The sequence below is a fragment of the Mobula birostris genome, chromosome 2, assembly GCF_030028105.1.
Source record: "Mobula birostris isolate sMobBir1 chromosome 2, sMobBir1.hap1, whole genome shotgun sequence".
Lineage (NCBI taxonomy): Eukaryota > Metazoa > Chordata > Chondrichthyes > Myliobatiformes > Myliobatidae > Mobula > Mobula birostris.
This window is the reverse complement of record NC_092371.1, coordinates 115,110,834-115,135,231: the sequence shown is the minus strand read 5'-3', so window position 1 is coordinate 115,135,231 and position 24,398 is coordinate 115,110,834. Positions and strand designations below refer to the sequence as shown.

The window sequence follows — 24,398 nt, the reverse complement described above, 5'->3', positions numbered from 1 at the left end:
CATGATAGCACTGGCCACCACAGACTCGTAGAGCACAAGTGAGAATTAGGCTGATTGTGGGAATTTTTTTTTATTAAAGTTAAGAGAATGTGACAGTAGATCAGCAACCAATATCAAAAACAATTTAAAACTCTTAAGTATTTAAATAGGGAAAGGGTTATATGAAGAGTTCAATTAGATCAGAGACCAAAAATAAAAGGGAACATCTGATGGAGAAAGGGAGCATGGCAGAAGTACTAGATACAGTGGATTCCAGTTGATTGGGCCATCAGTTAAGCGGAGAAACTCCTTACTTGGGGCAACTCTTAACAACCAAAAACTAAGTCAAGAAAATAGCCAGTATTCCCTTTGTTCATTGGGTACACTGTGCTGCTTAATTGGGACAGAGGGCTGTTGCCAAACATTTTCTAACTAGTGTCGTGTTTGCATTTAAAAATCAATGATTTTTGTCACTGATAGTTGGGGGAAAATAAGCAGTAAGACAATTCAGAACTGTTTTGCTCACTGGTTTCAAGCATTCAGACTTGGAGATGCCGGAAGTGGCCAGGAGTGAAAATGAAATAACTTCATTACTTTAACATTTCAGGATCTACAAAGAATTTTTGAAGGTATCAACAATCATTTTGAATGATACAATGAAAATGAAGATTTGGAGAATGCAGCAGTTTCTAACTAGTGTCAGTTGCATGCACTTGTGTGGCTGTTAGACACTACACAATGCTGAGAGGGAACAACACATAAAAGTTGCTGGTGAACGCAGCAGGCCAGGCAGCATCTCTAGGAAGAGGAACAGTCGAGGTTTTGGGCCGAGACCCTTCATCAGGAAACGTCGACTGTACCTCTTCCTAGAGATGCTGCCTGGCCTGCTGCGTTCACCAGCAGCTTTTATGTGTGTTGCTTGAAATTCCAGCATCTGCAGATTTCCTCGTGTGAGAGGGAACAGTTTTTTTTACATTTTGTTAGTTGCTTTTGATTGTTGTTATTCATCTGGACCCACTGACGCCAGATTAAAAAGCAGTGATTTTTGACACTTCACATAGGGATGCAGTGAAGACAGTCGATTATCTGCACTAGGTGTCCGTGCTGATTTTGTTCATTTACAGTCAATCAAAAGAGCACCTCACGTACTTTGTATGAATTCCTCCAATAACTATTAGGAACTAACACTAGTTTTACTACTGTAGTAATACTGATAGTGTTCTAATTTGTCTGTATTTCATTTAAAAACATAATTTGGCACTCAATTTAATGGTAGTTTGTTTTTTTATACCTTAATTATCTCCATTAAACCAGCTAATTGGGACAGCCACTTAATTGGGCCGAAATATACTGGTCCAGATGTGTCCCAATTAGATAGATAGATACTTTATTGATCCCAAAGGATATTACAGTATCACAGTAGCATTAATATGCGTATTAGAAGAGAAATAAGAAAGAATATTAAAAAAAGTTACCTCAAACAGTCTAATGGGGGTGGGGGGGGTAGTGGTCAGTGGTCATCACATCCCTGGCTCATTATAGAGCCTAATGGCTGGGGGCAAGGATAAAAATGACCTCATAGTGCTCCTTGGAGCAATACAGTTGTCTTAGTCTATTACTAAAAGTGCTCCTCTGTTCAGCCAAGGTGCCATGTAGAGGGTGAGAAACATTTTCCAGGATTGCTAGGATTTTCCATAGCGATCTTTGTCCTACCACAGCCTTCAGTGTGTCCAGTTTGACTCCTATAAATAGAGCCAACCTTTCTAACCAAAATCCAATATTTACTTTTTATGAGGGAAGTGCTGCTGGGGTCATAGCAAAGTGTAACTAAAGTTCTATCTAAATTAGCTAAAATTAAAGAAATACTAGAAAAGCTAGATGTACTTCAGCAGATAAGTTGCTTGGTCCAGATGAAATGTATTCTAGGATTCCTAACCTATGATTTTCCAAACAAATTTCTAAGAACAGGAAAATTGCAGAAAGTTGTACACTTGCCTGAAATGACTGATTTTATTCTTGTACCTCTTTTGGTGGTGAGAAAAGTTCTAGAGATCAGGATAGAATTAATAACTTGGACAAGTTAAATTGAATAGATAAAGCCAGTGTTAAAGAAAAAGTATGTCTACCAGATGATGACTTAGTTGAAGTGGTAATAGAGGAGATAGACGAAGCAAATGCAGTTAGTGTGTGTGTATGTTCATTATCACTGTTAAATGAAAAGAGGCGGTCACAGCATGAATAGAATATCAGCTAAGTAACTGGAAGCCAATGTAATGAAAGTTTTTTTGGAATGGAGGGAGACTTGTTGGTGGTGATCTCCCCGATTTGGTATCAAAACAAACACTGATTTAGACAAAATACTTGGACTAGGATAAACTGGGCACAAATTCCCAATTTGTAATTTTCGTTCTTGGCACTAGATCCGTTCAAATTAATTCTCCTTTTACCCTTTTTCCTTTTGCCTCGAGCGCAAAATCCCTACAACACTATGATTTTGTTCACTTTTGATCTTTCTTTAAATCTCCCAGGAGATGACTGGTCTCCAGGGAAGTTACCTATTTGTGTTAAATTGGGAACAGTTCTTGCAAAGCCAATGTGCAAAGACATTCAAGTGATTTTGTCATTACCGATTAACTGGATTCTGAAAACTTATACTCCTCAAGTACACTTGTGCATGACAACAGTTTGGTCCCTGTCACAAAGCTGTCCTGAGTTTGAACAAAGAAATGCTGCTTTTATACAGAAATTCCAGTGGTCAGAGACCATTGTCTGCGAGTCTGCGCCAGTGACTGGAGTTGGGAGGCTTGATGTCTACAACTGGGACCAAGGACTGGAGGTCTAGGACCGCCTGTCCTGTGGTTGGAGGCTGGTCCGTGTGTGTAAGTGAGTGGGAGAGTGGGAAAGGAGTTTGTTTTGCTGCTGCTGCTGCTGTTGTTGCTTGTATTCTGCTGAACATTGTGGACATGCTATGTTGGTGCTGAAATGTTTGCTAACACCTGCAACTGCCCAGATCATCCTTGAGTGGGTTGGTTATTAATGCAAATGATTAGATTAGATTAGATTATGAGGACACACAGTCCTTTTTTATTGTCATTTAGTAATGCATGCATTAAGAAATGAAACAATGTTCCTCTAGTAGCTATCACAGAAACACAGGACAGACCAAAACTAAAAAACTGACAAAAACCATATAATTATAACATATAGTTACAACAGTGCAAAATAATACCATAATTTGATAAAGAACAGACCATGGGCACGTTTATAAAAAAAAAGTCTCGAAAGTCCCATCATCTCACGCAGACGGTAGAAGTAGGAAGAAAACTCTCCCTGCCATGAACCTCCAGCGCTGCAAACTTGCTGATGCAGCACCCTGGAAGCACCCAACCACAGCCGACTCTTGAGTCCGTCTGAAAACTTCAAGCCTCTGACTAGACCTCCGACACCGAGCACCATCTCTGCCGAGTGCTTTGACCCCGGCCCTGGCCGCCAGCAACAGGCAAGGCCGAGGATTCAGGACCTTCCCCTCTGGAGATTCTCGATCGCACAGTGGCAGTGAAGCGGGCATTTCAGAAGTTTCTCCAGATGTTCCTCTGTGCTGCTTATGTCTGTCTCCATCAAATCAGGATTGTGCACGGCATCCTACTTGACAAATACAGATATCATTCACTGTAGAGGCTGCGCCGCCATCTTCTCCCTCCTCTTCCCCCCCCCCCCCATTTCGCTGTATGTTTTGATGTACATGTAATAAATCTAATTGAGATATTGATCTAATAGAAACTTGGTGCACTTCTGAATTCCATCATTTCCATATTTAAGACCATAAGACAAAGGAGCAGAAGTCAGCCATTCGACCCCATCAAGTCTGCTCAGTACAAATCATAATACATATTTCAGGTGTTAATAACCAATTAAATCTGTGTTAAAAGCTGTTAATACTTGAGAATCAGTAAGATAACTGTCCAATAATAAGCATTCCCCAGGAGCTGTTCATTTGTATCTTTATCTTGTCTTGGTATGCATAGTGATCTTGGTTTGCAGGCTTGAACGGAACAGTTGTACAAAGGAGAGCTAGGCTTTCAGGAGCTGTGTTCAGTCTGGATGACTGCAGAATGTCTAAACACAGTCTCTGACAGCTTATCATCATGACTCTTGATTTACTGAACTTGCACACTGTACAAGTGGAGTTCAGCTCTCAAAGGTCTTTCAGTTTAAGGCTGCACAGTGCCTGCACTTGCTGCCATTGTTCAGCACCCCAGTCCTTGTGCATAGGTGAGTCTCTTGGCTTTGTGTCCACTTAAGAGAAATGACTTTTTGGCAGCAAGTGCTCTAGGTTGACAAGTCAAAACTTGAAAATTTTGGCTTAAACAGAAGGCAGTTTGTCTGTAGAAGGGATGGAAAACATTACATGGATGAGTGTCTATAGCCAACAGTGAAGCACGGCGGAGGTTCCCTGCAGGTGTGAGGCTGTATTTCTGCAAGTAGAGTTAGTGATCTAATTAGAGTTAATGAAATCAGTAAGTAGAAGCGCAATACCATCAGGGAAGCATCAGGTCGGTCCCAAGGTTATTCTGCAGCAGGACAGTGACCACAAATATGGCCAAGGTGGTAATGAACCGTCTTTAGCAAAAAGCAGCAGATGGTAAAGCTTCTACAAAACCCTGATCTCAACATCATTGAGGCTATCCGGGATTACCAGGAGAGACAGAAGCAAACAAAGCAACCAAAGGCTGCGGAAGAACTATGGCAAGTTCTCCAAAATGCTTGGAACAACCTATCAACCAATTTACTTATAAAAATGCATGACAGTGTACCTAAGAGAATTGATGCAATTTTAAAGGCGAAGGGTAGTCACACCAAATATTGATTTGATTTAGTATTTGCTGTTTACTGTTCTTACAACAGTAAATTGTTTGATATTTAGAAACTTTTCATTTCAAGTCAAGTCACTTTTTATTGTCTTTTCGACTATCACTGCTGGTACAGTACACAGTAAAAACGAAACAAAGTTTTTTAGGACCATGGTGCTACATGAAGCATCTTAGCTTTGCAGATCTTCATATGTCTAAGGCTTTTGCACAGTACTGTATATTGTGAAATTTGTTTTGTGGCAGCAGCATAGTGCAACGTATAAAAATACTGTAAGTCCTGATGAACGGTCTTGGCCCAAAACATTGACTGTATGCTTTTCCATAGATGCTGTCTGGCCTGCTGAGTTCCTCCAGTGTGTGTTGCATAGAATGCTCTCCTCCATGATAGATCTGTAGAAATTTGCTGGAGTCTGATGACATACCAGTTCTTCTCAAGCTCCTAATGATGTGTAGCCACTGCCATGTCGTCTTTGTAATTGCATCAATATGTTTGGCCCAGGATAGATCTTCAGGTAAGTTGGCACCCAGGACCTTGAAGCTGCTCTTCCTTTTCCACTACTGCCCCACTGATGAGGACTGGTGTGTTCTCCTGACTTCCCCTTCCTGAAGTCTAAAATCAGTTTCTTGACCTTGCTGATGCTGAGTGCAAGGTTGTTGTTTTAACATCACTCAACCAGCTGATCTGTCTCACTCCTGTACGCCACCTTGTCAGCATCTGAGATTCTGCCAGCAACAGTTGTCATCGTGAATTTATAGATGGTGTTCGAATTGTGCCTAGCCACGCAGTCATGAGTGTACCGGTATGATTGATGCCCTGTTGAAGGTGGAAACCACCAGCTGCAGGAGTGAGAGATTGAACGCACCAGCCAGTTGGTTGGCACAGGTTTTCAGTGCCCTGACAGGTACACCATCAGAGGTTGCAAGGGTTCACCTTTTCGAAAGATGTTCTGACATTGGACTCTGGAGAAAGATATCACAAGGTCGCCAGATACCTGATGACCCTACTGGGACTCTACTACTTTCTTCCTCTTAAATTAGGTCTTAAAGCATAAATCCTTTGGAAAACTCTTTTGTTATCTGTAGCTTTGTTAAATTTCATCTGACTAAAGTTTGTTGTAATTTTTTTTTGCAACATTGACGGCGTAATATAAGATCAAGTTATGGCTTTCTGAGTTAACAACAAGGTACCTTTGTTTTGAGTTGTGTAAGTAAGTTGTGCTAAAGACATGAGGACACCTGGCCAATATTCATAAACATCCATAATAAACTTTTATTTTTTTTAAACAAAACCATTCTACTTTACCTTTTTGCTCCAGGGTCATTGAAGAAAATAAATGTTACAAGAGTAAACACAACTAAATCTACTTTATCCTATTGTATTCTATCCTATCTCATTGGCAATCTAACTGCGCTAATAAAGGTACAAGTAGAGATGTGGGCGTTACATTCACTGCCTTGTTTGTAAGGTCAATTGTAACTAAATTTCCACATATGTTTTGAAACCTTGTGCTATTAAAAGGTACGGGCTGTTTTAATTGTACACTGATTCTTAACTGACTTAACTACTGGAAAATATATTTTGGTACTTTAACACTTTGTCGTGTGGTTTGAAGAAAATGTTTTGACCTACAGACATTGCAGCTTTCTGTAGTTTCATATTGCCTGTGCCAATCTAATGATCTGCAGCCACATAGCTGTAAAATTATAATCTTCTCTTGTTCGTTCTTTGAAGTCATCTCTGGATTTCTATACTACAATGAGGTTTTAAAAAAAAATTACATAATGAATTGTAGTGTATGAAATATTTTCTACTAAAGTCCCATAGTTGCAACAAGAATCTGTATACTTTGTCATCTCCAGAGGGATCCTACCACTAAACATATCTTTATCTCCTCCTCTTCCCCCACACCCCCCAGCTTTCTGCAGGGACCACTCTCCACAATTCCCTTGTCCATTTGTCCCTTCCTACCAGTCTCCCTCCTGGCGCTTATCCCTGCGAGTGGCCCAAGTGTTAAGCCTACCCATTCACCTCTTCCCTCACCTCCATTCATGGTCCCGAACAGTCCTTCCAGGTAAGGTAACACTTCACCTGTGAGTCTACTAGGGTTGTCTATTGTGTCCAGTGCTCCCATTACATTAGTGAGACCTGTTGTAAATCAGGAGACTACTTCATTGAGCACCTCCGCTTCATCCGCCAAAAGCTGAACTTCCTGGTGACCAAATATTTTAATTCCAATCCCCATTCCAATATTTCGATACTCTTGTGTCAAGATGAGGGTGGAAGAGCACCACCTTATATTCCTTCTGGATAACCTCCAAACTGATGGCATAAATATAGATTTCTCCTTCTGGTAAAAAAAAGTTTTTATCTCTCTCCCTCCCTTTTCACCTCTCCTCACTTAGCTTTGCCTATCACCTAGCTAGCCTTCTTCCCCTCCCCCCACCCCCACCTCCCCAGCGCCTTTTTATTTAGGCATCTTCCCCCTTCCATTTCAGTCCTGAAGAAGGGTCTTGGCCCAAAATGTTGACTGTGTATTCATTTCCATATATGCTGCCTAGCCTGAGTTCCTCCAGCATTTTGTGTGTGTTGCTCTGTATACTTTATTTTGCACCTCTTAATTTCAGTATGACTTTCCTGTGCTTCACTTGGCATAAAGTTCGTGCCTAGACAGAAATAAGCTATGTAAGTTGCAACTAATACTACAAGTTACAGTAAGAAGTGTACAAAAATTGAGGTTGTGTTAGTGCATTCAGAAATCTGTTGGTGGAGGGGAAGAAGCTGATCCTAAACCAGGGGTTCCCAAGCAATGTGCACAAAATGCTGGAAGTACTCAGCAGGCCAGGCAGCATCTATGGGAGAAAGTACAGACAACGTTTCAGAATCAGAATCAGGTTTATTATCACTGGCATGTGCAGCAGCAGTTCATTGCAATACATAATCTAGCAGAGAGAGAATAATAATAATAAATAAAATTAATAAATAAATCAGTTACATATATGAATAGATTTTTTTAATGTGCAAAAACAGAAATACTATATATTCTTTAAAAAAGTGAGGTAGTGCCCAAAGTTTCAATGTCCATTTAGAAATCGGATGGTAGAGGGGACGAAGCTGTTCCTGAATCGCTGAGTGTGTGCCTTCAGGCTTCTGTACATCCTATCTGATGGTAACAGTGAGAAAAAGGCATGCCCTGGGTGCTGGAGGTCCTTAATAATGGACGCTGCCTTTCTGAGACACCGCTTCCTAAAGATGTCCTGGGTACTTTGTAGGCTAGTGCCCAAGATGGAGCTGACTAGATTTACAATCTTCTGCAGCTTCTTTTGGTCCTGTGCAGTAGCCCTTCCATACCAGACAGTGATGCAACCTGTCAGAATGCTCTCCATGGTACAACTATAGAAGTTTTTTGAGTGTATTTGTTGATATGCAGAATCGCTTCAAACTCCTAATAAAGTATAGCTGCTGTCTTGCCTTCTTTATGACTACATCGATATGTTGGGACCAGGTTAGATCCTCAAAGATCTTGACACCAAGGAACTTGAAGCTGCTCACTCTCCTTCAGGCCAAAACCAGGGATTACCAATCTTTTTTTTTAACGCCATGGACCAATACCATTTAAGCAAGAGGTCGGTGGACCCCAGTTTAGAAACCCCTCTCCTAAAACATTGGGTGTGTCTTCCTGTACCTCCTCTCTGATGTTATAATAAAAGGGCATGACTTCAATGGTGAGACTTCTTAATGATGGATGTCACTTTTCTTGTGGCATTGCCTTTGGACGATGTCCTCAATAGTGGGGAAACCAGTGCCCATGTTGAAGTGGCTGAGTTTACAAACCTTGGCAGCTTCTGTCCAATCCTGTGCATTAGTGCCACTATACCACACAATGATGCAACCAGTTAAAATGGATAAGAGCCATAAACAAGATGCACTTGAACTAGGTGGTTCTAAGCACCTCGACAACTGAAAAAGTTGGAGTGTTGAAATAAAACCAGATCAGTGTACAGCAGCACTAGAGAGAAATAACTATTTGTAGACAGGAGCAAAATGCGCGCCATCTTAAGGAGGGCGTCAAACTTTATGTAATATTGTTGCCACTGTAGGATTGCCTGTTACAAGTCTCTGGTACAACACAACAAGGAAATCTTTGCTGTGTTGTGCTGAATGGATACTTTGCTGAAGACATTAGAAAAACTGGAAAGCATTTTAAAAACATTAGAACTATGAAAGTTTTATATTAGCATTTGAACATGGGGCACAATCAGCGTTTCAAGAAAATAAGTAATGTTCAGCATTTGGTCTGCTGCTGTCTCCAACTTTAATTATAGACAACATCTAGGAAGATTTGAAATGGCTCAATTGGTTTAGATTTGATACCTTAGGGGAAAAAATAGTATTGAGATCAGTGCTATTTTTGGATGATCAGAAATATTCAACCAAAGGACTTGCAGAATCTGTCCTGTTTTTACCCATGTATGTATTTCTGCATGTGTTTCTTTAATTGCACATTTTTAAAGTATTTTTGCTTTGTCCTGCAACAGATATTTTCACAGTTTCGTAGTACTGCCATGTGAGAATATTGGAATTGTATTCACTGAGATTTGTGTTTAGATCAGAATTCTGACATTATGTACTTGTTTTTTTTTCTATACTTAAATTCTCACTAATTAGAGCTTTTGTTGGCATTTTATGGCAGCATTTATACCTGGGTTTCTATTTTGAGCCAAAAGCATTTGTAGCATTTTGGCAGCCTACTTCAGTAAGCTAAGTAGTATTGATTATGATTTGTACCAGTCCGTGACACTATGCTACATGTTGGCTTACACTGTGCCGATGTAAGGCAATAATGAGAGCACATTTGCAGTGCCATGCAGAGAACTGGTTTCCTTACCAAAGGAAGGATGTTAATGCATTGAAAACAGTTCGGATTTACTGAATTAGTTCCTGAATGGGTGTTTTGTGAGGAAACGTTGGATGGACCAGGCTTTGTGGTGTTGGAATTTAAAAGATGATGACAGGAGACTACTTTGACGTTTATAAGTGTAACTCTCACTTCAGCTAGCGGCTTAAAATGGGGGGGGGGTGATAGCCCCCCAACTGGGCCAAACTTAAGAAATCTCATTTAGGTGGATGCTGCGCGATGTGTCCCCTGTTACAAATTAGTACCCTGAAATAACAAACAGTACACAATATGCGATTAAATGATTGAGATTTATAATTCTTATTTTGACTATATGGTTAGTAAAGAAAACAAAAAAAGAAAAAGGGCCCATTCTCAAGAAACAGTCTTTTCCTCACTGATAAGCTGGTTGTCCACCATCGACTTCCTCCAATCGTCCCTGACCTTTGGACCCTCGCTCCAAGTCCACTCTGTCCAACAGTCTACCAACTCTTTCCATTCGCATCTTCTCTCCTCATCTCTCCCCAGCAAAAGACTGTGAAAATCTCTCTTCCAGACTGTCAAGGAATAACAACATTTCTCTCATTGGCTAGCCCCAGCATTCCAACCCCCATTATATCTAGTCATAACCTCCAAACATTGCTGCTACAGAGAAACCATTACATTAGCAGTGAAACCTTACAGCATGTTACGTAAGATTTTTGGGGGAGTGGCTAAACAGGATGGATGTAAAGATGTTGTTTCCTCTAGGCCAAGGGTTCCCAACCTGGGTTCCAAGGATCCCTCTGTTAGGGATCCATGACATTGAAAAGGTTGGGAACCCCCTTTCTAGGTCAATCTGGGATTAAGGCCTGGTGTTGTAAATAAATGTTCCCCTTGAGGATTGAGTCTTTCAAAGAGCAAAGGCTGTACCAAGCTCATTGGTGATGTTGGGATAGGGATAAACATTGACTGGGATGCAAAGGGTCTTTAAGGAAAGATTGTTGTTGTGATACCATATCTCAAATGGCTCTTAATCTTCTCACGTACTCTGATTCACCATTGTTTAAAATTCAGCTCAGCATGACGATATCATCTGCAGTCATGTAGATGGAGTTAAAACAGAATCTGGCCACGCAATCGTTTGTAGGAAGGGGCCGAGGGTGCAGCCTTGTGACGCACCTGTGTTGAGGATAATTGTGGTGGAGGTGTTGCTGCTTTTCCTTACTGGTGGTCTGTTGGTCAGGAGGTCAGGGATCTAGTCTTAAAGGGTGTTGCTGAGTTTTAGGCCTAGAGGTTTGAAAATTTTGCTTGGAATTATAGTATTGAAGGCAGAGCTGTAGCCCTTTACTGTCCAGGTGCTCTAGAAATAAGGGTAGGACCAGGGAGATGGCACCTGCTTTAGGATTGTCCTCAGTATACAGTCCTCAACATACTTGCTGGTAAAGTCAGTAATGGTCATGACATACTCATCTTGGCTGGTTACTGAGTCAGAATAAAGTATTACAGTTGCAGGGAAAGTTCAGGCAGGCAATAAAGTGCAAGATCATGATGTATCTTGTGAAGTCAAGAGTCCACCTGAACATACAAGGGGAATCATTTAATAGTCTTATAACAGTAGGATATAAGCTGCCCTTTAGCCTGCTGTTAAGTGTTCTCGGGCTTTGGTCTCCTCTGTCTGAAGGGAGGGGATGAGAGAATGTCTGGGTGGGTGGTGTCTTTGATTACAATGGCTACTTTTCCAAGGAACAGGAAATGTAGACAGTTGATGGAGGGGAGGCAGGTTTCTGTAATGTATTGAGCTGTGCCCACAACTCCCTGTAATTTCTTGCACTCTTAGGCAGAGCAGTTGCCTTACCAAATAGTGATGCTCCCTCTGATGCATCTATAAAAATTGAAGGTCAGTGGGGGATGCCAAATTTCTCTATCCTTCTGAGGAATTAGAGACTCTGGTGTGCTTTCTAGGTTGTGATTGGATTAAAACACCGTGGGTTGATGGGAAGATGATGGGTGGAACCGAGGGAATTTCTGTGATGAAACCATTCAGCTGCTATCCTTGTGCAATGCGTTGTTCGTGTTGCATAATCTGTGTATGAATTTGACTATACAGAGGGGAAAAAAAAGTGGAAAAATGGCAGACAAAGTTGTTCAGTTATTCAAACAGAAAGAAAGAATTAGTTATTTGAAGCTGAAAAAATCGATAGAGTCATGCAGGGAAGATAAGCTGTTGTCCCATGAGTTTGCGTTGAATCTCAGTGTAACAGAGATGTGAGCAGGAGTGGTATGGTGAATTAAAATGGCAGACAGCCAGGAGCTCGGGGTTGCCCCTGCACACACAGTAAAAGCTCCACTAAGTGATCACTGCATTTGTATTTGGTTTCTGTAGTGTCAAAAAGGCCACATTGTGAACACTGATTGGAAAAAGTGCAAGTGAATCACTGCTTCATCTGCAAAATGTACTTGGGTGAAATGGAGTCAAGAGATTTCAAAATGCTGGAATCTGAAGTAACAATCTACTGGAGGGTGCAGAAAGGGTGCATCTTTCCTGGTGCAGAGTTTTGACCTAGAACATCAATGTTTCTTTTCCTTCCACGGATGTTGCTTACAAGATTGTTTAGGTCCTTGGAAGGTAGGGAGGACAAAGGTGAAAGGAGGAGTACCATCTATCCTTTAGTTGCATAAAAATGTCCTGAAGAGAAGGGTCTCATCCTGAAACTTTGACTGTTTATTCATTTCTGTAGCTGCTGCCTGACGAGTTCATCCAACATTTTATACGTGTATAGAAATGTGCCTTGTGATGAGAAGTGAGAGGTGAGACAGAAGAATGGTCGGAGGATTTTCAAAAGGAAAAATCCCTTTACAATGCTGAAAAGGTTGGAATGGAAAATGTGCGTCTTGTAGTGAAATCTTGTTGGAATTAGTGGAAATTGCAAAGGTTGATCCACTTAATGCAAAGACTGGTGGAGTGGATGTTAAGGAACAGTGGAAGTCTTTCCTTCTGTAAAGGAGGAGAATGGGTGAGAGTAGAAGCAATAAAGAGCCCTGGCTTCTATTTGTGGCCTCTGGCACTATTATAACTTGTCCCCAAAACAATTTTGAGGAACAGTAACTCATCTTCTATCTACAGGACTTGATATCAAATTCATCACCTTTAGATAACCTATTCTTTCTTTTTGTTTGCCATTCCATTTTTTCTTTACTAATTTTTATATAATCTGCAGATTTAGAGTGTCATTATAAAGATTGTACAATTTAACAACAAGTTACACAGAGAAGCTAAGGTTGCCTAAACTGCCCTATTATTTCACTTCATCAGAGAAATTTCCCTTGTTCTATTCATCATTCTCCCCATCTTCTCTAAGTAGGCTAATTTGTTTTTCATTTCTCAGTAATAATGGAGACTTACAGATCTGAAAGAGTAATTGCTTCTCTTTCCACCGATGATGTATGACCCGTTGACTTTTTCCAGCATTTTTTGTTTTTATGATAGTGGATGTAATTGAATTGAATTGACTTTATTTCTTACATCCTTCACATACATGAGTAAAAATCTTTACGTTACAGGATCTCTGTCTAAATGTGCAATGTCCAATCATAGTAATTTATAATAAATAGAACAGTCAATGTAATATAAAGTACACTCAAAGTGTGAGTTAGTCAGTCTGATGGCCTGGTGGAAGAAGCTGTTACAGAGCCTGTTGGTCCTGGCTTTTATGCTGCGGTACCATTTCCTGGATGGTAGCAGCTAGAATAGATTGTGGTTGGGGTGACTCAGGTCCCTAATGATCCTGTGGGCCCTTATTACACACCTGTCTTTGTAATTGTCCTGAATCATGGGAAGTTTACAACTACAGATGTGCTGGGCTGTCTGCACCACTCTCTGCAGGGTCCTGCAATTAAGGGAGGTACAGTTCCCATACCAGGCAATGATGCAGCCAGTTAAGATGCTCTCAATTGTGCCCCTGTAGAAAGTTCGTAGGATTTGGGGGCCCATACCAAACTTCCTCAACTGTCTGAGGTAAAAGAGGTGCTGTTGTGCCTTTTTCACCACGCAGCTGGTGTGTACAGACCATGTGAGGTCCTCGGTGATGCGGATGCTGAGGAAGTTGAAGCTGTTTACCCTCTCAACCCCAGATCCATTGATGTCAATAGGGGTTAGCCCGTCTCCATACCTCCTCTCCTTTGTTTTTGCGACATTGAGGGAGAGGTAGTTTTCTTGACACCACTGTGTCAGAGATGGTTATATAGTTATAGATGTCTTCTTCCCTGTAGGCCACCTCATTATTGTTTGAGATAAGGCCAATCAATGTAGTGTCGTTGACAAATTTAATTAGCAGATTGGAGCTGTGGGTGGCAACACAGTCATGGGTATACAGAGAGTAAAGAAGGGGACTTCAGTACACAGCCCTGAGGGGCTCCTGTATTGAGAGTCAGAGGAGTGGAGGTGAGGGAGCCCACTCTTGCAACCTGCTAGCGATTTGACACGAAGTCCAGGATCCAGCTGCATAAGGCAGGGTCAAGGCCAAGGTCTGGAGATTTGAATTTGACTAATGGATATTAAACAATTAAAGCAAAAGGCACTTTACTTTAGCTCAATACGATGAATATGCTGGCTTTTGTCCCCTTTCCCTTCTGGTCCTGATGATGCGTCTCAGCCTGAAACATCAACTGTTACTCCCCTCCAAAGATGCTCCCTGACTTGCTGAGGTCATCCAGCATTTTGTGTGTTGCTCTTGGTGAATGTATTGATGTTTCATGCTGATATACTGTATTGTGCCGAAAGATATTTGAGTACTAAGCAGAAGTTATTTTCCACTAGGATTCAGATAGAATTTTGTATTTTAATTACAATTTGCCATGTATTCCATTTCCTCTGTTCCTAGGTCAGAAGACTTGTCTCCATTTGCATGGCACGTTTCCATACTTTTATGTTCCATATGATGGCTGTGGACAACAACCAGAACGGCATCTTCGTCAGTTGGCTTTCAGTATCGACCGAGCACTGAATGTGTCTTTGGGCAATCCTTCTTCTAGTGTCCAGCATGTATTCAGGGTGTCACTTGTATCTGGGATGTAAGTAGTTATTGATCTTTAACAGACGGTGGTTTTGTGAAATTTGAATCTTGATTTGAGTGGGATTGCTAGGGAATGCTTGTATCTTAAAGTAAGAACTTCCCTGAGTTTTTGTAATGAAGTTCTGTCTGATTTAATCTGCAGTATTTTTAAATTTCCAAATTTCTAATTTCTAAACAATAGTATATATGCAGCTTTTGCAGGTCACACGCTAGTCCAAAGAGCAGTGTGCAAGTGGTTTAGGGTAGGCAAATATGCTTTTGTGGTACCATATGTTTGTAGTTTGTTACAAAGTATTGACAATCATTTCTTGTTGAATAACAAGGCTGGAGGTGAGATTTAAAGTCAGAAGTTAACTCAGTGTGTAGATGTAACTGTGGGGGATGCACTTAAGGAGATGTTTACACTGCAGTTTTAAAGAAATTAAGACCGCTTACTATCTTAGAAAATAAGATTCTGATTACCACCTCCATATAGCAACAAATATTTCAGCTTTTGGCAGATTCCAATTCATTCAATTGTCTTAAAATAAGTCGACTGAAATAAATATTTAAAACTTCTGAAAAGTGTGTGGGCACTGAACAAAAGGAGGTGGTATTGTGAAAGGTGCCAAAAGCTTAATTGGGAGTGCTTTCTTTTTAATGAGGTGGAGTAATAGAGAAATTTCCTTTGTAGGATTTAGACTAGTGAAAGCTGTGGTCATTGGTGGGGGTGGGTCAAGGAGGACGTGTATGAGAGGCTAATTTGAAGATCCAAGAGCTCAGGTGGTGAGTGTTGGCGAGCTGAATGTTGGTACAGATCATAAGGAGCAGACCAATAAAGGAATAGGATTCGGGCAGCAGTTCTATGAATTAGTTTATGGGCAAAGGTTGATAATGAAGAAAGAATTTGGATTTGTCTACAATTGCAACTTTAAAGTATCCTAAATTCTGACATTGCAGTCATGGTGCTATTTATGATGACACCAAACTATGTTGAGAGAAATTTTGCTATACGGATTAAACCAATTCTGCTCCAGGTGATGGTATTCTATCTGAGGCTAAAAATGTTTCATGTCAATGACTTGTCCAGCAATTAACAACCTGGCCAGTGTAGCACTTTGATGCCGAAATGATATATTAGCCCTTATCACTTGCAGAGGGGCTGTTTCTGCCTGAGAGCTGGGAGGTGATGAAGCGTTTGCATTGTTGAAGTTCTTGACATGTCACTGATACGTTGTTGAGGCATACAGTTAAACAGAGGTAGCAAAATGACTGGTGGGAAAAACCAACATCCATGTGAGCCTAAAAAACTGCTTGAGGTGCTGGAGCAAGAAATATTCCAGGAGCAGATGTTGTTTTGGCTTTGATTTGATAGATAAGAATGGGGTTTACTAAAGATTATCCTGCTTGGTGGGGGGGGGGGGGGAGAGACGGTAAAGAGGATCATATAGTTATCAAATAATGCAAAGAAGATAACTGTTGTAAGTCACCAGTCCAGAAGAAATGTAATCAATTGGAGCCTGAGAAGAAAAAGATGGATGGATTGGATATTATAGAGAGGAAAGAGAAACTAGGTAATAGCTAGTGATGCTTATTTTGAATGGGGAACTGTAGCTAATGTGAGAATAGTGCTATAACATTCAGGCAAGCTAATTTTAAAATTGAAATGATTCAGGGAAGCATTGTTTCAGGCAGAGACTTGATATTGAACGTGTAGCTTAAACGGAATAAACTGAGAGTACAGGTGATGTATGTTAAAGAGCTGCGTTTTATTATAGCTTATAAAGCTATTGTAACAGTGTCTTGTCTCTACTTTTGAAAGTCCCTGTTTGTGGGCTAACATATTTTAGTAACTGATCAAAGAATTTCAAATGCTTTTATGTCTTTGTGGTTAAGGTTGAAATTTAATTCTTCAGATACAAAGCAAGAAACTTTACATGTGATGTTTCATTCTGCATGGGCTAAAATTCCATTCAGTATTTTATTTCTTAATGTGTTAAACCAAAATGTTCCATTTGCAATCTTAAATGGATTCTACTCAATCTTAAGCTACAGTGCTTTGTAAAAGTATTCAGCCCCCAACCCTTTGTTCACATAAGTGATTATTACAGCCAGGGATTTTGATCAATTTAACTGTGAATTTTTTTTTGTGAATCACATGCTGCTTTTTCACAGTAGAACCCCAAAAATAACAAGGAAAATTGTAAAGCCTGAAAAACTGAAAACTCAAAAAACTGAAATGTCACAGCTCAAAAGCATTCATCCCCCTTTGCTCAGTACTTAGTTGAGCCACCTCTCACAGCTATTACAGCCAGTAATCTTTTTGAACAAGCCTCTGTTAACTTTTCACGACGTGATGGAGCAAGATGTATCCCTTTTGTCCTTGCAAAATTGTTCAAGCTGTGCCAGGTTAGTTGGGGAGCAGTGATGGACAGCAATCTTGAGGTCTTGCCAGAGATATTTGATCAGGTTAAGGTCAGGACTCTAGGCCATTCAAGGACATTAATTTTCTTCATTTAAAGCCACTCCATGATTGATCTGGCAGTGTACATTGGGTTGTCCTGCTGAAAGATCAACTTTCTCCCCAGTTTAAACTTTCTGGCAGAGGCTAGCAGGTTTTTATCCAGGATGTCTCTGTATTTAGCAGCATTCACCTTCCCATCAATCCTGACCAGATTTCTAGTCACTGCTGCTGAATAGCATCCCCATAACATGATGCTACTTCACCATACTTTACAGTAGGGATGGTGTTACCTGGCTGATGCAGAGTATTAGATTTACACCACACACACTGCTTAGTGTTTAGACTAAAAAGTTCCTCTTTAGTCTCAACCGACTACAAGACCTCTTCCACATCTTCACAGTATCTTTCAGATACTTTGCAAAGTCTTTACAGGCAAGGGTACGTGGTTTTAACCAGGGCTTCTTCCTTGCCACTATTTTATAGGAACCCTTTTAGTGCAAGGCTTTAGAGATTGCAGAGCCATGAACTTCATCTCCAGTTGAAGCCACTGACTTCTGCAGCTCACTCAGAATGACTGTTGGCATCACAGATTCTCTTACAAGTGCAGTTCTTTTTCAGCGACTAAGTTTAGAGGGCAGCCTGAACTAGTGAGTGTGGCAGGCATTTCATCTTTTTTCCACTTTTTTTTTTACGATAGGCTGAATTGAGCACCAAGGTATCTTCAGTGCTTTTGAGGTGGTATTGTATCCTTTCCCAGATTTGTGCTTCTCTGTTATTATTTTCCTGACATGTTCTTGTTCAATGCTCTTTTGTTTTCATTTTTGTTTGGTCTGCTGAAAATCTACTGTACTGTTGGACCTTGTAGAGAGAGGGTATTTATTCTTATGAATTAATTGAAGCCAAGTGATCCTCCAATTTTTTACATCAACAAATTGGATGAGTTGGTAAGGTAATACTTACATTGCACCTGATGAAAGTTAGCATAGTAATTACAAAGTGGATGAATATATTTTCAGCCTCAATTTTGGTTTTAAAATTTATAGTAAGTTGTTGACATGTTCTGGAATTTTTCTTTTGATTTGACATTATGCACAATGTTTTGTAGATTAGCTCAAAAATCCTACTTCAATATATTTTAAATTTAGAAATTGAGACAGTAAAATGTGAAAATAGTTGTGGGGATGAATACGTTTTTTAGGGCACTTTATGTAATATACTCTACAGGTTGAGAAGGCTATTTCATACCATGTTAAAAGGTATATTTTACTAATTAGATTATCTTGCTTATTCCACTTGTTCCCATTTTCTATCTTTTTCTCTTTCTCTAACCCATCAAGAAAGTCTAGTGGTCATCATGTACATTTTGTGTAAAGTGATTAAATGTATTGTTTTGATACAGGTCTTTTTATGGTTTCCATGAGAAAGAAATGCAGTTCATGAAGATTTACCTGTACAACCCTTTAATGGTTAAAAGGTACAGTGACACAGTAAAGCTTTAACTGTTTCTAGTATGTGATTTGAATTTCAGTTTTTATGAGCATATTAGCCTATTTCACAATGAGCCCAGTAACTCCCTTCTTTCTGAAACCTGGTATTTTACTCGCCACTTTAATATTTTTAAAAGCGATACTCTATTAACTCTGTTTTATAACCAAGTACCCTAATTTAAGAATTTAAAGCTTATAATGGAGTTGTTCCTTTTAGATATGATATATGCTTATATTTAATAATTAAAAATAATTCTGTTTTTTTTTTAAGTACTTTTACCAAATGAACTTCCTAATTCTCGTTGGAAGACTGAAATTTGGCCTCTGATCAGGCTTGGGCTTTTTAAATTCACGAGCCATATTGCAATATTTAGTTTTTAAGGCATTTTGCATAATATTTGAAATGTTAAATTAATCTTTTTAATTCTGTTCAGTAATCTCTAATTACTGAGAATGTCGTGATTTGGAAAGGGGAATAGTTTCCTATATCATCTTGTGCAGAGTCCGAATGTGAAAGCAATCTACATGGTGTACAAAATCTTCGTCTGCCATGATATTGATTTTAACATTTTGTTCATTGACATTTCTTTTAAATTCCTGGCCATATCTGTTGTTTCCCATTCATTTAATATTTTGTTACAAATGTTAGAATTATTAGTCCTAAATATTCAAATTTAGGACTTGTGCTGAGTCCTAAGAAATTCTACTGATTACTTTTGTTTACTTTTATTTCACGTCCCTCAAAGTGGACAAAGTAGTCTGCTCTTCTTTGATGTAGTAAGTCAAAGATTGACAGGAAATTGTGTGAGATATTAAAATGTGTCACTGATCAAAGTAATATATTTTAATAAGCATTTTGCGGCAATATTAGTGGATAAGCAGAGATTTAAGAAGTATTTAAAGTCTGTGTTTAGTTCTACTTAAAGGTATAGGTGTCAGTGATAAGCCAGAGTGCGAGAATGCACAACAATGGATTAATACTGAGATCGTGGGTACAAATGTTGAAGACTTTTAAAAAGAGTGACCAGAGATAGTTTATCTTGAGGAACTCCAGAAACAATGAAGCAGTGGTAAAGGATTGTAGATTTCTTTGACCTGTTGTGTCAGTAATTGAATAAATGAAGTGCTATCGAAAAATGGCTTGGCCAGCTACCAATGCTTGTAGCAGATGGATAAGGGTGAAGACTGCCAGTGTGCCATAGTCACAGGTAATAAAACCAGGACCCTTAATAGGTGAGGAATGTGTCATTGAGGGATCTGAATGTGTTGAGAGCTTTTAGTGACTGTGATTTGAGGTAAACAGGCGCTTGGTGAAAGAAGTGTCTGCAGAGGGAAATTTTGAACCTTTACAGATTGTGCTGTGGCAGTGGGAAGAGCAGCAGTAGCAGGTTCATCTGGTCATGATGTGATATACAAGAAGGGAACTAAGTGAGAGCATTGGACACTGGAAAATTATATGGAGAGCAGTCAAAGATGTCAGGCAGATAGAAAATCCTTGCTTTAAGGCAATGATGAGCCATGATTAGAGAGGGTTAAGTAGCAACGCAGAAAAGATGACCTCTAATTTTAGATGGACTACACTTGTATAATTTGTGGGAGCCAATAAATTTTGTTGGCTAGTTTGCCCGTCTTGGATCAAATCTTCATCTCTAATTTAATAAAAGAACCTTGGTTCTCTAGTTTAACCTCATTAATCAAACCTCCATTCTTTCCATTTTTTTCTGTACGCTGACCTTTTTTATATTTTCAATTAATATACCCAGAACATCTTTTCCTTAGTGATATCTGCAGCAATTTTAATCAATGCACTCAGAATCCTTTAAATTTCTCAACTTATTGTAAAATTTTTCTTCAGTTATTATCTTTTCCTTGGGTAAGAATTGATATGAAAGAATTGCAGAAAGTGAAAATATTCAGAAGTACCTAGAGATATATTTTGCAGAACCAAGGCTAACATATTAGTTAATGCTGCAAATTAAACCAATGGGTGATGACTTTATAACCAGTCCAGTTGAGTGATGAGTTTATTTGCCACCCCTGGTTTGAAGATCTTGTACAAATGAGTGTGAGGTATCTCTCACACCTCATGAGAGTTTGCTGCATCACCTGATGAGTTTGCTACATCAGGTGCACAGCTGTATTTATTTGATTGCAGCTGAGCAAATTTGATAAATTGGTACTTTAAATGTGTAAAATTGCCAATGACTAGGTAAACACTATCTATGTTGAATTGACTTTATTACTTACATCCTTCTTATACATAAGGAATAAAAAATCTTTGCGTTGTCTCTATCTAAATGTGCAATTTATAGTCATGTATAATAAATAGTACATACAACAGGACAGTCAATAAACCATAGAAATACAGTTGTGTCAGCATGAATTAAGCAGTCTGATGGTGGAAGAAGCTGTCCCGGACCCTGTTGGCCCTGGCATTTATGCTGCAGTACCGTTTCCTGGACAGTAGCAGCTGGAACAGTCTGTGGTTGGGGTGACTTGGGTCCCCAGTGATCCTTTGGGCCCTTTTTACGCACCTGTCTTTGTAAATCTCCTGAATATTGGGAGACCACACAACTACAGATGTGCTGGGCTGTCCACACCACTTTCTGCAGAGCCCTGCGATTAAGGGAGATACAGTTCCCATACCAGGCAGTGATGCAGCCAGTCAGGATGCTCTCAGTTGTGCCCCTGTAGAAAGTTCTTAGCATCTGGGGGCCCATACTAAACATCTTCAAATGTCTGAGGCCTTCTTCACCATACAGCTGATATGTACAGATCACGTGAGATCTTCTGTATTATTGTGCTATTTTTAAGTTGATGGGGATTGAATAAAAGTGTTTGTGATTATATTGATGTACACTGGTTATATGGATTCAGTATTTATAAGAAGTGAGATGTAATAAAACCTGCAGTATTAACAACAAGCAGTATTGAGATTCTAAATGCATGTTGACCAGTTTTCAATTAAAATTAGTGTTTTGTTTTTTTTGCTTCTTAGAGTCTGTGAGTTGTTGCAAGGAGGTGCTGTTATGAATAAATCCTACCAGCCATATGAAGCTCATTTACCCTATCTCCTGCAACTCTTCATTGACCATAATCTGTATGGAATGAATTTTATTCAACTTGCTGCAGTCAAATTCAGAAGAACTAGAAGGAAAAGTAAGTTGTAATAGCATTTCCAAAAGTGCTTGAGAATAAGTATGGGAGATTTTAAAACACAATAAATGAGATTGATTAATTTGGGTAGTTCTGAATAACCTACTTCCTATTGTAAGGGAAAGTATAGTCCTGGGGTCCTTGTTTATTAAAATTATTAAAAACCTCTGATGCATCCTTTTACAGATTTTGAGTGCGCAAGTGTATGAGATGCAACATATTCTGTTGAAAACTACGAAGTCGTTTCTGTAGTGATGTGGTTCAGTTAGGTTTGAGATTTAAAAACAAATTGCTGGAAATATTCGCCAGGTAATTTGGGAGCAAGACAAAGTTAACATTTTAGGTTGATAACTATTCATAAGAAACTGATAAAACTGCAACTTAAATCATCCTTTAATTAGGGATGGGGCAGGTGATGAGAGCAAAGGTAAGAAATTAGGGTGTCTGGTATAAGTAGTGGTGATGGCATTTAAGAGAGGGCAGTAAAGACATTGCAGGCAGTTATTTGACAACAATGAATAAACTCCAGTCAATCAGATGGTTATTATTCCCTCAAGTTTCACAAGCAGGGATGCCCTGGTAGACCCAATCTTTACTCCCCTCTCCCCCCCCCTCTCCCCCCCCTCTCCCCCCCCTCTCCCCCCCCTCTCCCCCCCCTCTCCCCCCCCCTCTCCCCCCCCTCTCCCCCCCCTCTCCCCCCCCCTCTCCCCCCCCCTCTCCCCCCCCTCTCTCCCCCCCTCTCCCCCCCCCTCTCCCCCCCCTCTCCCCCCCCCTCTCCCCCCCCCTCTCCCCCCCCCCTCTCCCCCCCCCTCTCCCCCCCCTCTCCCCCCCCTCTCCCCCCCCTCTCCCCCCCCTCTCCCCCCCCTCTCCCCCCCCTCTCCCCCCCCCTCCCCCCCCCTCCCCCCCCCCCTCCCCCCCCCCCTCCCCCCCCTCCCCCCCCCCCTCCCCCCCCCCTCCCCCCCCCCTCTCCCCCCCCCCTCTCCCCCCCCCCTCTCCCTCCCCTCTCTCCCCCCCCGTATGTGTGTGTGTGTGTATGTATGTATGTGTATATATATATATATATATATATACATACATACACACACACACACCCCCACCCCCAGTTTCTCCCACCTGGTTCTACCTTTTACCCATACTACCAACTCAGTCCCATATCCTTTCCCTTCCTCTTGCTGATTTTTGTCCAGCATTTCTGCCTTATCTGGTGGCTTTAATTTTCCCAATATTGACTGGGACTTATTTAGCGCTGGAAACTTAGATGCAGCAGAAGTTGTTAGGTGCATCCAGGAAGGGTTTTGACCCATTGAGCAACTATTCTAATCAAGAAACATGCCATACTCGACTTTGTTGGGAAATGAGCCTGGTCAGGTGATCAGAATTTAAATGAGGAAACATTTATGGGGTCAGATAGTTGTGGATAACAGCAAGACTAGACCTTCGAGCAAAGTGCGAAGTTGGGGAAAGGCCAATTACAGGAGTAGTCGAGAGTGGGCCCCTTGGTAAGTCCACATCTGACATGGGAGTCGTTCAAAGGCCAGCTGGTCATAATTCAGGACAAACGTGTGCCTTATGGAAGGAAGATGATAAATTTTGGGAATCTTGGATGGTGAAAGATTTTGCAAGTTTAATCAAAAAGGAAAAGTAAGTGGGCATAAGGATCAGTAGGCTGAATTTGGAGGCTAAAGTAAACAGGAGAGAACTTTAAAAAGGTAGGATTCTTGTCCTTGGTGAGTAGGATTAAAGAGAATCCTGAGTCATTTTGTAGATGTGTTTTAAAAACACGAGAGTAACTAGGGAGAGGGTAGGACCACTCCGAGATAAAGAAGACAGTTTATGCGTAGAGCCAGAGAAAGTGTTTAGGGACTACAAAATATTTTGCATCAGTGTTCACCAAGGAGGTCATGGAGGATGGTGATCAAGATGGAGTTTTCTGATATTCTTGATGTTGTATTGGGCTCTTGAAGAGCATTAAGGTGGATAAGTGCTGGGGGTCTGATCTATCCCAAGTTATTGAGAGAGTCATAAAAGTAAGAGAGGAGATTGCTAGGTCCTTGGTTGAGATTGGTTTTATACTCTCTAGCCCCAGGCAACGTCCCAGAGAGCTAGAAAATTACCTGGGTTGTTCTTCTGTTTAACGGCGGTAGAGACAAGCCAGGAAATTGTAGGCTGGTGAGCTTTGCATCAGTGATTGGGAAATTATTGGTGAAGATTTTTGGTGATAGCATTTATTTGCATCTAGAATAGTATAGACTCATTAGGGATCATCAGCATGGCTTTTTGCAGAGGAGATTGTGTCTTACAAACTTGAGAGTTTTGAGGAGGTGACAAAAATAATTGACAAGGGTAGGGCAGTGGATGTTATATACATGGACTTTATGCTTTTAACAAGATCTATTATGACAGGCCAATTCAGAAGATTGAGACACATGGAATCCGTGGAGATTTGGTAGATAAGATTGAGGCAGATGTGAGGCATTTACAGGAAGGGAATGGAGGAGTTATTTCGGATAACA

The 24,398-nt window shown here is 40.4% G+C and overlaps 1 protein-coding gene across 3 annotated transcripts in view; it reads left to right on the top strand.

Annotated features, from left to right (window-relative positions):
- rev3l (REV3 like, DNA directed polymerase zeta catalytic subunit) overlaps positions 1-24,398 on the top strand; it is a 219,401-nt gene that overhangs the window by 78,591 nt on the left and 116,412 nt on the right. For all 3 annotated transcript variants that reach the window (XM_072246606.1, XM_072246620.1, XM_072246613.1), the window contains exons 2-4: positions 14,608-14,797; positions 18,642-18,716; positions 21,728-21,888. In XM_072246606.1, the coding sequence (XP_072102707.1) occupies positions 14,608-14,797; positions 18,642-18,716; positions 21,728-21,888 (426 nt within the window). The remainder of the gene's footprint in view (positions 1-14,607; positions 14,798-18,641; positions 18,717-21,727; positions 21,889-24,398) is intronic.